General features: G+C 37.8%; 5 protein-coding genes across 5 annotated transcripts; 4 read left to right on the top strand and 1 right to left on the bottom strand.

The window, feature by feature from the left end:
- The first annotated feature begins 571 nt into the window (after nt 1-571).
- Nucleotides 572-3,362, top strand: LOC124409376 (prostaglandin reductase 1-like). Its single transcript, XM_046886955.1, has 4 exons — nt 572-803; nt 2,109-2,394; nt 2,500-2,773; nt 2,910-3,362. The coding sequence occupies exons 1-4, from the start codon at nt 698-700 to the stop codon at nt 3,249-3,251; spliced, it is 1,008 nt and encodes a 335-aa protein (XP_046742911.1). The 5' UTR covers nt 572-697; the 3' UTR covers nt 3,252-3,362.
- A 335-nt stretch (nt 3,363-3,697) lies between these two features.
- Nucleotides 3,698-5,761, top strand: LOC124409375 (prostaglandin reductase 1-like). The gene is made up of 4 exons (XM_046886954.1): nt 3,698-3,984; nt 4,504-4,792; nt 5,048-5,321; nt 5,406-5,761. The coding sequence occupies exons 1-4, from the start codon at nt 3,879-3,881 to the stop codon at nt 5,745-5,747; spliced, it is 1,011 nt and encodes a 336-aa protein (XP_046742910.1). The 5' UTR covers nt 3,698-3,878; the 3' UTR covers nt 5,748-5,761.
- Nucleotides 5,762-6,325: 564 nt separating this feature from the next.
- Nucleotides 6,326-16,231, top strand: LOC124409374 (prostaglandin reductase 1-like). The gene is made up of 6 exons (XM_046886953.1): nt 6,326-6,539; nt 6,930-7,215; nt 7,389-7,662; nt 7,809-8,232; nt 15,961-15,969; nt 16,215-16,231. Exons 1-4 carry the CDS (start codon nt 6,353-6,355, stop codon nt 8,148-8,150), a joined length of 1,089 nt encoding a protein of 362 aa, XP_046742909.1. The 5' UTR covers nt 6,326-6,352; the 3' UTR covers nt 8,151-8,232; nt 15,961-15,969; nt 16,215-16,231.
- LOC124409371 (coatomer subunit gamma) lies at nt 8,756-13,012 on the top strand. Its single transcript, XM_046886950.1, has 6 exons — nt 8,756-8,913; nt 9,244-10,348; nt 10,633-11,212; nt 11,296-11,615; nt 11,817-12,015; nt 12,098-13,012. The coding sequence occupies exons 1-6, from the start codon at nt 8,874-8,876 to the stop codon at nt 12,482-12,484; spliced, it is 2,631 nt and encodes an 876-aa protein (XP_046742906.1). The 5' UTR covers nt 8,756-8,873; the 3' UTR covers nt 12,485-13,012.
- On the bottom strand, nt 12,997-16,029 carry LOC124409372 (guanine nucleotide-binding protein-like 3 homolog). Its single transcript, XM_046886951.1, has 8 exons — nt 15,878-16,029; nt 15,667-15,777; nt 15,134-15,501; nt 14,375-14,762; nt 13,889-14,249; nt 13,580-13,805; nt 13,290-13,473; nt 12,997-13,197 (listed from the first exon to the last, which is right to left on the bottom strand). The coding sequence occupies exons 1-8, from the start codon at nt 15,894-15,896 to the stop codon at nt 13,103-13,105; spliced, it is 1,752 nt and encodes a 583-aa protein (XP_046742907.1). The 5' UTR covers nt 15,897-16,029; the 3' UTR covers nt 12,997-13,102.
- Nucleotides 16,232-16,405: the final 174 nt, after the last annotated feature.

Raw genomic sequence — 16,405 nt, 5'->3', positions numbered from 1 at the left:
GTGATTTTTGTAAAATTAATTGAAAAATTATGAATAGCTCATTTTGAGGGTGAAAAATTAAGCATTTAATTTACTTTTCTCGACTGCGCATATTTTTTTCTTGAAAATATAATTATTCAACTTCACTTTGCCATTGACCCCGTTCGATATTTGACTTTCATTGACTTGTTGAAAAATGGGAATTTTTTGAAGAAAATTTCATTTTCCTTGGACACTTTGTTACTGAAATTTTTTGCAAATAAATTATTTAAGTAAACCAAGTATTGGATCTTCAGACTAGAACCTTCAAAGAACATGTATGAATTTTTTCATAATTTTTTGAGCACTTAAAATAGCCTGAATTGATAAATTCAGCAAGTTATATCTCTCTTGACATGTGATCAAAGGACTCGGTAGAGTTTTGCGCCAAGTGTGGTCAATAAAATCGTATATTCATAATGGCATCTATGTAATTTACTTCAGAATTCCCGCACTTTTGGGCTTACTTAATGGCGTCGTTTTGTCGGTTCAATTCGGAACAACGACCAAAGCCCTATCCACAGACAAGCCGAGCCCTATCCGCCATTCAGTCGGTACAGGCATTTTAGGAGTACAGGCGTCAACATCAGGAGTTAACAATCAGGATCTTTATTCACTCACTACCGGTTGAACAGGTTCTTCCGACAAGTCGTTTTCAAATATCAATTCAATATACACAATGGTTATTGCCAAAAAATTCGTGATTAATAAATACTTTGAAGGGGAGCCCAAGCGATCAGATTTAAGTCTGGTCGAGGAGGAAATACCTGAACTGGAAGATGGAGGTATCATATACATATTCTTGATTGAATTTAATTATTCAAGTTACGTTTCCAAGAGCTTTCGTCGTCGCGGATATATTTACAATCAAAATTATGAATCTGTAAATTTACATTTTGTAAAGTTGCGTGTCTCCACTTTATTATTGTACCGACATAATAATAAATTCAGAAATAAATAAACTAATCTTCCATTTTGCATGCTATATGTTTCGTACTAAAATTATTATATTTATATTATAATAAAATCTGTGAATTATATTACCGAGTCACGATTGATGAAGCTATCGATTTCCTTACAAAAAAAAAATGGCCGGCCAATCTACACGTTCGGGTGGGATACAGACACAAGATGTCCAGAAAGACCTTTTCAGATTCGATTCGTATCTGTCTGTGTCTGTCAGTATCCTGTCCGAAACGTGTCCGATCCTGTCGAGAATTTTTAGCATTTTTAGCAGGGTTGAGAACACTAATTTCGATACGGGGCATTCCATATATGTTAATTCGAATATCTTTATGAAGCATTCCAATTTTTTCAGATGTTTCCACCCCCCCGCCCCAACCGACGCTTTCAGAGCTCCTTAAATGATGATATTTTGACGGTGATTGCAACATTTTTGATAATTATGAAAAAAATTACATAAATTCTGTAGCCATAAGCAACAACATTACGACCAAAATTGTAGTGGGCAGGCAAAATGGTAATTTATTATTCATTTTGCAACGAATAATAATTTTCTTTTAGTAGTTCTGATTTTTCCTTCGACTTTTTAGGGTTCATATATCTTACCTTATCCAACAACTATCTAGAAATTTGTATTAATATTCGAAAAAATATTCGAAATAATTTTTTAATCAGTTATTTGGATTTTTGTTTGTTATCAAAAATTTCGTGTTGTCAGAAAGGATATAAACTCTGCAAATTTGGTACAAAAATTGAAGTAACTGAGAAAAAATTATTGATTGGTTGAAAAATTAATAAGAAAATTACCGTTTTGCCGGCCAGTCTTGATTTTGGTTGGGATATATTTGGTTTATGCTACAGAATTTATGTAATTTTAATCACTGTTAAAATGTCATCGATTGAGGAACTCCAGGGGCGTTGGGGGTGGGGTAAAAGCGTGAAAAAAAAGTTGGGATACTTTTCAAAGTTTGAAGAACAACATATAAAAACGTGGACGAAAACCAAGAGGGTAGGGCCAATTAAACCCTAGCCAAATTGATATGGAATGCCTCATATGTATATGATATCATGTTCATGTGTATTACAGAATATTATATGCTGACTAATGAATGTTAATTCAATTTCAGAATTTCTTATTGAAGCAGAGTACTTATCTGTTGACCCATATATGTGGCCGTACGTATATCACGTACCGCTGGGAAGCACAATGATTGGATCTCAAATTGGTAAAATTATACAAACAAAAAACTCAAAATTTCGAGTCGGTGAGTACATCTTTGCCAATGTTGGCTGGCGGACACATACCGTGGTTAATGAAGATGACGGGGGAGTCTTCGAACAGACTCCCTACATCATGCCTGATATCGAAGACTTACCCCGGTCTCTTGGTTTGGGGACACTGGGCCTGACAGGGTGAATATCTGCTAGATATTCTTAATTGAGACAAACTTCCAATTAGATTATCTAATTACGTCATATGTATCGAGGTAAGAAATTTCGTATGTGTTGTGACTTTAGGAACGCCGCGTATTTCGGATTGGTGGAAATTTGTTTTCCAAACTCTGGGGAAACATTGGTTGTAAGCGGTGCAGGTGGTGCAGTTGGATCTCATGCAGGACAGGTGGGCAAAATGCTTGGAATGACCGTAATTGGAATTACGGGTTCTGATGCAAAGTGTAAATGGATTAAAGAGGAACTTGGATTTGATCATGCTATCAATTACAAAACCCAAGATGTTGCTGCAGTTCTAAAGGAAATTGCTCCGAACAAAATTGATTGCTACTTTGACAATGTGCGTATGAATATTCTTAATTACAGTTAGTACAACATTCATTTTATAGTTTATTATAAATTTATAAGGATTTTGTCGATTAAGTGAAAGACAAGTAACTTCTGCAAATTCTGAAATATTATGTTCGTTCTTAAAGGTCGGAGGAGAAATTTCTACCATTGTGCTCAGTCAAATGAATCTGTTAGGCCGTGTTGCCTTATGTGGATGTATTTCCAGTTACGATGGGGATCCCAAAATATTGCCTAAGGGTACTAACATTCAGCCACTAATTCTATCTGCTCAATTGAAAGTGGAGGGATTTTTAGCTATGCGTTGGATGAACCGATGGGCGGAGGGTTTTGATCAGAATCTTGAATGGATAAGGCAGAATAAAATAAAGTATCACGAAACGGTCACTGAAGGGTTTGAGAATATGTTTGATGCATTTATTGGGATGTTGCAAGGAAATAGCATGGGAAAGGCTGTAGTTAAAGTTTAAGATTCAATTCCACCTGCATTTATATTGTCAGACGCAATAAAGTCCGGCTAACTTTAAGAATACGTACAAAAATAAGATATTCTATATGTACCCTATGATGTTTCTATAACATATTTCAAATAAATAATAAATGTATTGTACTACTCATTAATGTCTTATTCAATCAAAATCCCCGTATATTTTAACTATTTGACATAGCTTTATTTAAACAATGTAGTGTTAGCAGTTCCTCCCTTAAACGCTCTTTATCATCGTTATAACCCACAGGTAAGATATCAAATTTTATGCGTGAGTTTGGTGATAGAAAGACTTCAGACATTGATGTAATTTATATACAATATTAACAAACATATTGAACGAGCATGAGAATCCACAGTTCAAGTACTCGTAGATATTTCTATAATTAGGAAATACTAATGATCACTCACTATCTTTAATGATTCGATGTAGCCTTGTGTACGTGTCTACCTGATGCCTATTTGAAAATAGATAAAGACTGACGTGCGGTATAAAAAGAGCTCAGGTAAAATAAATCTCTCATTTTGACGTGGTCAACCGATTAATCAAGTCGTATTTCTGTAATTAAACGATTTTCAACCTGACGATCTGTCTAAAACATTTGATACAATGGTGATTGCAAAGAAATACGTGTTGGCCAAACATTTTCAAGGAGAGCCCAAACGTTCAGATTTGCCGATAGTTGAGGAAGAATTACCCCCTCTGAAAGATGGACGTGAGTATAACAATGTATAATTAAGCATATGACAGCATTTCTGGAAGTTTGTGTAAATGTTTTCAACTATAAAAAATCGTTCTGAATAATGTGTTACGCTTTATAAAATGATGTTGATCTAAATGGTATGATCCAATTCATGATAAAATTACGTACATTTAAAAAAAAAAAACGTCCAAAAAGTTGTGAAATTGACAGAAGTAGAGCCATTTCAGTAAACCTTTGTTTATTCGATTTTGAAAACGGTCGTTTTGGGCTTAAACTTCAAACCGCCCTAGAGGTCTTCTAGAGCATTTTTTGGCTGGAGACAGAGATCTCATTAAATTGCTCTAAGAATAGCCTTCCATAGTTTAAGATCGATCAAGGAGGGTCACCGGATTTCATGTTCGAATCCACATGGATTGGGTCATATGCAACTCACGTAATGATTTTCTACAACAAAATTCATACCTTAGTACACAGTGTTATGTGTGATATATTTCATTGTTCAGTAATTAAAATTTAACCCTTGCTTTCCAGAATATCTCATTGAAGCAGTATATTTGTCTGTTGATCCGTACATGCGAGTGTACGCACAGCGATACCCAGTGGGAATCACAATGATTGGAATTCAAGTAGGTAAAATTATAGAATCCAAACATAAGGACTTTCCAGTTGGAAAGTATGTTGTCGCTACAGTAGGTTGGCGTTCACACACTATAATTGACGGAAATGGGGGTTTATCGAGTCTTCGCATACCTGATTATGTATTGCCTGATCTCGGTAGTCTCCCCGTATCTTTGGGTGTGGGAGTGCTGGGCATGCCAGGGTAGGTACAATTGCTATAATTGACCGATTTCTGATTAAATTGGAATGCCAATAGTGTCGTGTGGCCTGCTGTGTATGTTCCGTTGTAGAAGAGATTTTTGTTAACTGATAAGATTACTTGAAAATGAAATCAGTGTAAGATTATCGAATATCACATAGTGTATAACACATAGTAAGCAATATTAAGTTGAAGATTTTCGAATCATTGTATACTTGCACCAGGTTTCGTTATTCACAGATCGCTTAATATTTCTAGAAACACTGCATATTTTGGGCTGATTGAGCTCTGTCAGCCAAAGGCTGGAGAAACACTTGTAGTGAGCGGTGCAGCGGGTGGAGTTGGCTCTCATGTTGGGCAAATTGGAAAGATCCTTGGTATGAAAGTCATTGGGATTGCTGGTTCAGATGCAAAGTGCAAATGGCTAAAAGAAGAATTAGGGTTTGACCATGTTATTAATTATAAAACTCAAGATGTTGCTGTGGCTTTGAAGGAAGCTGCTCCGAATAAGGTTGACTGCTACTTCGACAATGTGTGTATAAATTTTCGATATTGAAACGCAGTACTTCTATAACATTTCTATCACAATGTTATCACTGGATAATTGATATTTTAGGTTGGCGGAGAGATTTCTAGTATTGTTATGAATCACATGAATTTATTCGGCCGCGTCTCAGCATGTGGGAGTATTTCCTCCTATAATGCAGATGTTAAAGCATTGCCCAAATGTTCTATCGTTCAACCTGCTGTGGTATTTTCACAATTGAGGGTTGAAGGATTTATAGTAAATCGCTGGGCTGATAGATGGATGGAGGGTATAGAGAAGAATCTTCAATGGCTGAAAGAGAATAAGCTGAAGTATCGTGAAACTGTCACAGAAGGATTTGAAAATATGTTTGATGCGTTTGTTGAGATGATGCGAGGAGACAATGTTGGAAAGGCTGTTATTAAAGTTTAATTTCTCCATTCCTTGACCTGTCGTTTCAATGCTCTATCTATACCTATACCAAATTGCAACATGAAGAAAAAATCAATTCTGATATCACGTTTCACCTATATACCTATGAGTAAATATAACATGTGGTTAGATAAACGAAAGATAAACAATCATTTGGATAGTAGTTTAGTCAGCTAGAGTAAGCTTCACTTGTTGTTGGTAAGTTGACATTCAACTTCTCTGATCTTGGAATAAAAATAATTTCTATTCCATTATCGCAATTCATTACTCGTCAAACATAACGTTGATGATACATTATATTCACTGGTTTAGGATCAGTCACAGCAATATACAATTTTTTTTTTTTTGTTACACAACATATATATCTGGGGACATGACCAGATTGCCTAATTGGCTGTAGTTGTGTAACTCTAGGGTCCAAGGTTCGAGTATTAAGATAACCTCAGCCGAGCATGACTTTGTATAATATTTGTAATTACTGGGTGCCTATACCTATATCTGGACAGGCACACTCCATCATAGATATATATAATACGTTGTACATACATAATATTCTTTTTCCTTCCTACTGATTGTGTAGCAGCGGGTATAAAATTGGATGAGCTATGATTAGTTCATTATTCTCCCGTGGCCAAGTGCTCCTGACGAAAAGTTTCCATCCAAGCAGTATCAATTCAACACGTACAATGGTTATTGCAAAGAAATATGTGATTGGAAAATACTTCCAAGGAGAGCCAAAGCGTTCGGATTTACCGCTCGTCGAGGAAGAGTTACCGCCTTTGAAAGATGGAGGTGAATATACGAGTATCAAGATCAACTCTGATACCTTCAAGAAAGTTTTCGTATAGTAGATTCGAGTGTGGTATTAAAAGCGCGAAACTATAAAGTGGTTCTTTCAATATACTTGATATAATGCCTGAGTTTGGACAAATGAAGATTATCATATAATTTGGAACACTTCCAGTTTGAAAATTCGTCAGAGGGTGAAAATTCAGTATTTGTTCATTGCTAAAATTTGACATTATTTGCCTTATTTATCGTTCAAAACATAATAACAGCAAAGTAAATGACTTTAACAAATCTATACACCGATTTCTGTGAAATTCATTATGCTTGATATACCATGTGATTAATAAAGAAAACTAATGAAATAATAATACAGGAAATCGAAAATTATTTCAGAATATCTTATCCAGGCAGAGTACTTGTCGGTCGACCCGTACATGAGGCCTTATGTCTACCGAGTACCATTGGGACGTACAATGATCGGTTCTCAAATTGCAAAAATCATAGACTCAAAAAATGCAAAGTTCCCAGTCGGTCAGCGTGTCTTTGCTAATATTGGCTGGCGAACGCATACCATAATTCGTGAAGATGATGGCGGAGTCTTTGATCAGCCTCCCTACCTCCTGCCTGATTTTGAAGGTCTACCTCCATCCCTTGGTTTAGGAGTGTTGGGCATGCCAGGGTAGGAATGGTATCAATTTTCATTCATAGCAAATATCCTACAGAATAATTTCTGCATTAGCAAATCAATTGTTTATCGATATAGCTATATTCAAAATGTTCAAATGAGTATTATTTTGGTAAGTCACGTTCGTGTAGTATATTCAACAGTATACTTTATACTGTGTATTGCAGGAATACCAGTTACTTCGGATTCTTGGAAATATGTCAGCCAAAAGCTGGAGAAACATTGGTTGTAAGTGGTGCAGCAGGAGCAGTCGGATCTCACGTTGGACAAATTGGAAAGATTCTTGGTTTAAATGTCATTGGAATTGCTGGTTCCGATGCAAAGTGCAAATGGCTTAAGGAAGAACTTGGCTTTGATCATGCTATCAACTACAAAACTCAAAATGTTGCCACAGCTCTGCGTGAAGCTGCTCCGAACAAAGTTGATTGTTACTTTGATAACGTATGTATGAGTTGTAGACCCTTTAAAATCTCATTAAAGAATCAAAACGTAAATAAGCACCACATCTGGGCAAGGATCATTTAACTGCTGTAAGCATTTAAACATTACTGTGCATACATGTTAAACTATAACTTTCATACTTACAGGTTGGAGGAGATATTTCTGGAATTGTACTTAACCAGATGAATCTATTTGGTCGCATCTCAGTATGTGGAAGTATTTCTTCGTACAACGCCGACATCAATGCGATGCCCAAGACGGCTATTATTCAGCCTGCATTGGTGTTTTCCCAGTTGAAAATGGAAGGATTTATAGTGATGCGTTGGCAGAATCGCTGGATGGAAGGAATCGAGCAGAACCTTAAATGGATAAAGGAGGGAAAATTGAAGTACCGCGAGACATTTACAGATGGATTTGAAAATATGTTCGATGCATTTGTTGGCCTGCTGCAAGGGGAAAACACTGGAAAAGCAGTTGTCAAAGTTTAATTTTCAAGTACATGATATTGCAGCGTTTCTACCTATTTTCTACACACAAAACCACATCCTGTGCTGAATATAATTGACGAACTCTAAACGTTTCATTTATTTGTCTAAACACATTCCCTGTCAATTTTAGCATTTGTGTATGTGACCGTTTTAAGATTATACCTGTATTTTTGAAATACTTGTTATTTGTCTTAGGAGTATTATTGTCTCAGAACCAGCAAACAAGTGTACAAAATGTTTGGAGCAGATTTGAATCTGCCTGAAATTTGTCAATATTTGTCCTGGAATGTAGGTAGTCCGTATTTCTCAGCATGTTACGTTTATCAGGGTCGTAACGCCTAAAGTTGGCACTTTTTGGAACACAAGCGTAATGTGTGTTGCCTGTACATCAGGGGCCACCAACTAATTACTGGCTTACCCTTCAAAGATAATCCCAAAACGTAAAAAGTAATTCGAAACGTACACATTTTGCGTGGGAATATCTGTACAAAAATAATTCATTGATTTCATCCGTTCATATTTGACTAATCAAAGCATTGGAATATCAGTTACATTTTGTCGCACATTCAGACGAGATGTATGATGACTTATTATTCATCTAGATAACCGGAGAGTATTAGATGACGCGGACTGTCGTTGCAAAACCACTATGGCTGTTCGTGGCACTTAATAAGGTGACGTGTCATAACAATTCTTACAGCAAGTTACCTGAACTGAAGAAAAATGAACTCTTTTAAGCGTGATAAAAAGGAAGAAGAAGATGGTGAGTAAATTTTCGGTTTGCGTAAATCCGTGAACCGTTGAAATCCGCACCGTAACTGTCAACCAGATACACGGCTGGCCGCCGATGGTTCGACTATTTGACAGTTCCCCACATCTTTACTAGTTTTTTCTCTTGTTTGCAATGAATAAACTATACATTGAATTACGCCTAAAATCTTCCCGAAGAAATTTTCACGAACGGCTGATTTCTTATCTCAACTACATAAATTTAGTATTTGTTATAGGTTATGTTACAATGAAATTTTCTGCCACTGCTGGCTAATTTCCTTTGTAACAAGAGTATAATTGTGTATTCCAAACTTTATCCTAGGAGGAGGTAACCCGTTTCAGAACATGGAGAAGACAACCGTTCTGCAGGAAGCTCGGACGTTCAACGACACTCCAGTGAATCCCCGAAAATGTGCCCATATTCTTACAAAAATACTTTACTTGATAAATCAGGGCGAACAGTTGGGAACAACCGAGGCCACTGAAGCTTTCTTTGCTATGACAAAGCTGTTTCAGTCACGTGATGTAATTCTACGTCGGTTGGTTTACTTGGGCATAAAAGAGCTCAGCCCTATTGCGGAGGATGTTATCATCGTCACATCCAGTCTCACCAAAGACATGACTGGCAAAGAAGATCTGTACAGAGCTGCGGCAATCCGGGCTCTGTGCACGATCACCGATGGTGCAATGCTGCAAGCTATTGAACGTTACATGAAACAAGCGATTGTTGATCGATCTCCCGCAGTTTCAAGCGCTGCTCTGGTGTCTTCACTTCACTTGACCAGTATTTCTGGAGATATTGCAAGGCGGTGGGCCAATGAGGCGCAGGAAGCTCTCAACTCTGATAACGTGATGGTTCAGTATCATGCTCTTGGAGTATTATATCAGGCAAGAAAGACGGACAAACACGCCGTCACCAAGCTCGTCTCAAAGCTGACTAGAACAAGCTTGTCGAGTCCTTATGCTGCTTGTATGCTGATTAGAATGGCGTGTAAGTTACTTGAAGAGGAAGATGGTAACGCCGAACTACTCGATTTTGTCGCATCATGTCTGCGGCATAAATCAGAGATGGTTGTGTACGAAGCTGCACATGCTCTGGTCAACATGGGCAAGAGCAGCACAAGGGAGCTTGCACCAGCTATAAGCGTGTTACAGCTGTTTTGTGGCTCCCTAAAACCAGCGCTGAGATTTGCTGCAGTTAGAACTTTGAACAAAGTAGCTATGTCTCATCCAGCTGCAGTAACTGCTTGCAACTTAGACTTAGAAAACTTAATCGCTGATCCTAACAGGTCTATTGCTACCTTGGCCATTACAACACTACTAAAAACTGGCGCTGAGAGTTCTGTTGACCGTCTGATGAAGCAGATTGCTACCTTTGTATCTGAAATTTCAGATGAATTCAAAGTTGTAGTTGTACAAGCCATCAGGTAACTTTCCTTCAGGAAGATGTCCTGTTTAATAATGTATTAAGTTAAATTAGGTAAACTTTTTTGTATCAAACTTCAAGAATGAACTAATTTCGTTTGACTCTTTGTACAAAATTAATTAAAATCATTCTTATTTTTGATTAGCATAAAGCTGGGGTGTAAAATCAACCTGTTTTGTATTGCCAAAGAAACGTTTTTATTTTGGCTGAGCACTTACGAAGTTTCCAGTATTTTTCTCATAGTTCATAAATATTGCGATTTCATGTTTTCTGGATTGTTTTCAGAGCCCTATGTCAGAAATTTCCTCGAAAACATGCCGTACTAATGAACTTCTTGTCGGCGATGCTTCGGGATGAGGGAGGCTTGGAGTATAAAGCAGCGATTGCAGACACAATAATAGCAGTTATGGAGGGTAACTCTGAAGCAAAGGAGGCTGGGCTTGCACATCTTTGCGAGTTCATTGAGGACTGTGAACACATTTCCCTTGCAGTTCGCATACTTCATTTGCTTGGTCAAGAGGGTCCGACATCCAAACAACCATCTCGCTACATTCGTTTCATCTACAACCGTGTCATTTTAGAATGCGCAAGTGTACGCGCCGCCGCAGTAACAGCATTGGCACGTTTCGCTGCTGCGTGCCCTCCACTTCTTCCTAATATACTTGTTTTGCTGTCACGCTGCCAATTGGATTCAGATGACGAAGTTCGTGATCGTGCTGCATATTATTGTGCCATTCTCCAGCAGCAGTTCGATCCAACAACTCTTTCTCTAGTACAACCACCACTTCTCTCCATTCCCAGTTTAGAGAGAGCATTGAATAATTATGTGTCTTCTCCCATGGAAGAACCATTCGATATTTCCCAGGTAATTAATATCTCAGGAAGGGTTCGTTCAATTGTGGATAAAATATTTCAAGCTTAATTAACAGAAACGATTCTTGTTCACAGATACCGCCGGCTCAGACAGTAGAGGAGCCTACGCAACCGGAAATACTTGCAACTGCAAAACAACAACAATCAAGATTGTCCCGCGAAGAGACATTTATGGAAAAACTTGCACAAGTGCCGCAATTGGCCCTTGTTATTTCAAAGTCTCCACTTTTCAAATCCTCTCCTGTTGTTGAGTTGACGGAGTCGGAAACTGAGTATAACGTCAAATGCGTCAAACACTCCTTTTCCAATCATCTCGTTCTCCAGTTCGATTGCCTCAATACTCTTTCTGACCAATTACTTGAAGATGTCAGAGTTGCTATTGAGCCACCTGAAGGGTAAGCAGAGTTTCAAGTATTGGGATTGATACGTATAGTACATACATTGCAGTTTCCAAATTCCTAATTTGCCTTGTATTGCCGGATGGCATGAGGAAGCTAATTGGTTTGTTCACAAAAGATGAGCGAGATTCATTTAATAATGGAATTCAGTTGCTTAAAAGTGATAGTAGGCAAATAAAAAATATTTTCTTGACACAGTTACAGAGTAGTGTACGAGATTCCATGTCTTCGATTGGCATACAACGAGCCCGGGACAACTTATACAGTATTGGAATTCCCTGAGGATGTTCACGCCAGTATAGCTACCATTCCAACAACTTTGCGATTTATGGCACGTGACTGTGATCCAACAACAGGTGTTCCTGATGCCGAGCAAGGATATCGCGATGAGTACATGGTATGGGTTTTTTTTCTTTCGTTTACTGAACCTCAGATATTCGTTTACATTCTACCGAATACCAAATGTAATTTGTTCACAGCTTGAAGATCTTGAGGTAACTCTAGCTGATCAAATGCGCGGAGTAGGAAAGCAAGGTGTTGATTTTAATGCTGCTTGGGATGCTGGAGCAACCCGTGGATTCTCTGAACTCGAAGAAACGTTTGCTTTGGGAGCATCGGTGACTACCCTCGGGGGTGCAGTACAAAGTCTTGTTGGTTTCTTGGGTTTGGAAGCTGTCGAGAGAAGTCATAGAGTAGCAACAGATGCTGTTGGGCATACTTTATTGTTAGGGGGTATATTCAGAGGAGGAAAGGAGGTTTTGGCTCGCGCAAGATTAGCTTTGGCTGATAGCCAAGTCACAATGCAGTTGTCAGTTAGATCTTCCGATCCGGATGTGGCGGAACTTGTTACTTCCTCGGTAGGATAAATTGAACTCTATTCTTATAAATAGTACCGGTTGACAAAAAAGTTGTGCTGCAGCAGTGTGACACGTATTGTTGTTATTTGCGAACTTATTGTAAGTTTGTCAAGGCGGCTTATACAATTACAGTGCCACCTCGTTATAACGCGGTTTACGGGGCTGTAGAGGAGAACCGCGATATCAACAATCCTCTTACTTCGCGCTGCGCTGCTTCCATAGGCCTGCCCACTACTTACTCATGCACAGTAGTGTTACATGGGTGGTGAGAGAATAAGCTTTGAAGAAAAATTTACCAACCGCGATATATCGAGGTGGCACTCTATCAGAAATCTGTTATTTATGACAGTGGAAATACTATACATATACAACATTGTCAGATGATTAAAATCCGCTACTATGTAATTTGTGTACGTACGAGTATATTATTGGAGCGAAAAGAAACCTTGTATCAATGTTAAAAAACGCTGTTTTTTTTGTAGAACAGGTACTGTCGTTGGTAAGAAAATAAATACAAGAAATTATATTACGGTCATACTTATGAATGCAATGTTTATTTTTTAGTGTCCAATGAATAGGGTTTGTGTCCCCTTACCGATTATTGCCTTCCAGTATTCGTAATAATGTTTACTTGGGTTTAAAGTCAGTTTCGAAGTTGTAGTCATCTGAGGGTGTGATTTGTATATCTTCTAATACTTGAGCAAGTCCTGTTGCTGCTTTTTCTGAAATTTCATTCAAGGGAATAATTATCATATTGGGGAATGCCAAATGGATGGAAAAATTCTTGGAATTTGATGCACATAAAGTTACCCACCTCCTCTTGCTCGCTCTTTTTTGAGTTTTTTAAATTGTATCTTATTCAGTTTATTCAATTTTTGATTCCCTTCGATTTCAAAAAGTGGTTCAACTTTCTTTTTCCTTCCTTCTATTGGTGTGGATTTGGGGTCACCTTTCTTAGCTTTCTTTTTGTTGACTTCAAGTACGGCCATCTTCTTTTGCTGCGATAAGAAAAACATAGAAAATCAAAATACTTTCGTCACTTGATTCACTACTCTTTCAAGCTTCGGTACTTCCTACAACACTGAATTAGATTCGTCTTTTTACCGCACGCTTTTCTTGTATTTCAACTTCCATAGCCGAATCAACAGGACCTGAACTGTCGCAAACAAGGCTTTCAGCTGTATTTGCCTTTGCTGCTTCTGCTCCAACATGATCCAACATCATAGCTTCTTCAGTTGCGAAACTATCAATGTCAAATTCTTTTGCAAACTGTTGAACAATTTCAGCAGATAGTTGTGAAGCTGAATCTTCTGGAGGCAAGGTATAGTATCTGAGGTAGAAATCAGGTTGAAAATATTTATTCAGTTTAACTGAGAAAAACGGAAAAATTATAATGTGCAAGATATAGCTTACCGAATTTTTCCCGAGTTCCAATCAGCTAAGACTCCTCGGGCTGCTGCTGTAGCATCTGGTATTCCACCTTTTTTGAATTTGCCCATTCTCGCGGCTTTCATGGCAAAGAATTCGTCTGGAGAAGAATATTCAAGAATATCATACAACTCCATCATGTACTTCTTGGACACACGCTTCAATATGGCTGAGGCTGGTGTAAATGGGTCTTGCAGGGCTTCTATTCGTACAGCGTTTTTAAGCGCGACAGAGGAGTCATCCGGACTATCTTTATCTTGTTGAGGATTGGCGAATACTATTCCAGGAGAATCTAATAACTTGATTTTTGAGTCCAGTTGTACCGTTTGGACACATTTTGTCACTCCTGTAAGGAATATCAATAAAAAATTGGTTAATTTGCTTAACAGTGTTGAAAACTTCAGCAAAACTTGATATAATTCAAAGAATCGATAATGCAATGTAAAATGAACAAGTATAAAACCAACTCACCTGGAGTGTTTCCAACGTCGCATGCTCTACTTCTTTTCAGAGAGTTAATAACGCTAGATTTTCCAACATTTGGCAAGCCAACCACACCGACCCGAATGCTGGTCTTCACTGTTCCGCTATTTCTACAGTAATTAGCCAACAAGGATAACAGTAATTCGGCTCCAAAGCATACGCCTCCTTGTATCAAATCCTCTGTTTTTTTACCAAGCTTCTTTCTGCCTAGTCGCTTAGATTGATCTTGTGTTGACGATTTAAAAGCTACTGCCGGTAAACTGCGACGCAAATATTTAAGCCAGTTGTCCAAATTTTCCCTGGGTACTAAATCTGCTTTATTTAAGACTAGCACTAGTCTTTTATTTCCTTTTGCAGTTTGCACTGCCTCCTCAACCTGTCGATTGATTATTACTTCAGTTCTCAGTGATGATAAATGATTACTTTGATTTGATATTAATTAATTATACAAAAGTCCTATAAAATATGACACTGGGACTAGCAAGAAATATGCAGCTGGTAATACGTCTGGAAGGCTTTCAGGGAGTGAGCAAATGATAAAATATCAAGGAATATATTTGAAAGAGTTCCCTGAATAATCCTGCCAAGTTTCATCGTTTAGTCATCCCTTGGAACCTTTCTGACCGTATTACCTGTTAACTACTACCTGCTAGTTTCAACGTCATCGTTGGAATGTTTCTACAAAATACAAACTCCCCAAAAGTAAATTAATATTAAGGGTAAATGCGATTTCACATAATTATAAACCTGTTTGCATCTCGTTCCCAATGGATCTCTTGCATCGACAACTTCAAGGATGACGTCAGCAGCGTCCAAAACTTTTTTAAATTCCTTATAATGTGCTTTCAAAGAGTTTTCTTCGCGCTTGACTGGTTTTTTTTCTGTTTCATTGGCTGAGGATTTTACTACTGAAGATTCATGTTGGATTTGTTTATTCTGAGCCTGAGCCACGAGTCCCTCTAGATTTCCGCTCAACTGTTCACGCTTTCTCTCACGAGCTGCTTCACGTTGTTTCTGCTTTTCTTCTTCTCGCTGTTTCTTGAGTGCTTCCACCTCTTTCAATATGTCTTCCTTGAATGGGCATGAATTGGGCACTTGGACCGTGTTTGCTTTTTCTGAATAACAGACGGATAGTTTCATAATACATATATTAATCTCATCTGTTACAATTCAAGGTCTATGAGAAATATAATAAATAATGACGAATGTAAACCGATTTGTCGATGCGGATCGTATGTAAAACTCCTTTGAATGTTATCGCTATATGTTTAAATACTCACTTTTGCTCTTGGGATTTTTCTTTGCCTCTCTTCTCACTTTGCGATTATGCTCCCGCACTTTTTTCTCGATCTTGTACCTTTTTCGTGCGGAAACCCTCTTGCTTCCCTTTTCTGTGGAAGTTTATATAAATTTAGTGATAATTTTCTTGCTCCTAACCTCTCAGGAATTTCGTACCCGATTGCAGAGTTCTGAGCAATTTATGATACTTACTTAAACAGAATTTTGCCATTTTCGTTCACAATCGTTTTACTAGGGAGTAATCAATCGAGACAATTATATATTTTCATAAAAAATGTACATATTCACAGACTCGACACGTGCTAGTTTAGTTCACGTGTAATAAGAAACTGTAAGCTCCAAACCACGGACTTGCTCTAAACGCAACTTAGGTTAGGTTAGGTTGAGACATCATTCTATTCTATGTGTGTTGCGTTGCGACTTCTTAGGCGTTGAGTGTATGTTGGGTTGCAGAATTGAGGCGGTTCAGCATTGCCACGATTGAACAGGAGGCGTAAAATTTTTAATTATAGACTATTAGAAGCAATGACACCGTAAAAAACTACTTGATTTAGCTTCAGTATACTTTCATTATTCTATTATGACTACGTCTTCTGCAGGACACAATTCGTGGATCGATAAAACTAATTTTTTTTTCCAACAGTATCACCGGAATCACCGCATTAATTCATGAATACACATGAGTATAGTGATAGCCATAGTGCTGTATGGTGCTGTCAT

This window comes from Diprion similis, chromosome 8 (assembly GCF_021155765.1).
Source record: "Diprion similis isolate iyDipSimi1 chromosome 8, iyDipSimi1.1, whole genome shotgun sequence".
In the NCBI taxonomy this organism is placed as follows: Eukaryota; Metazoa; Arthropoda; class Insecta; order Hymenoptera; family Diprionidae; genus Diprion; species Diprion similis.
This window is presented reverse-complemented; position numbering and strand designations above follow the sequence as displayed.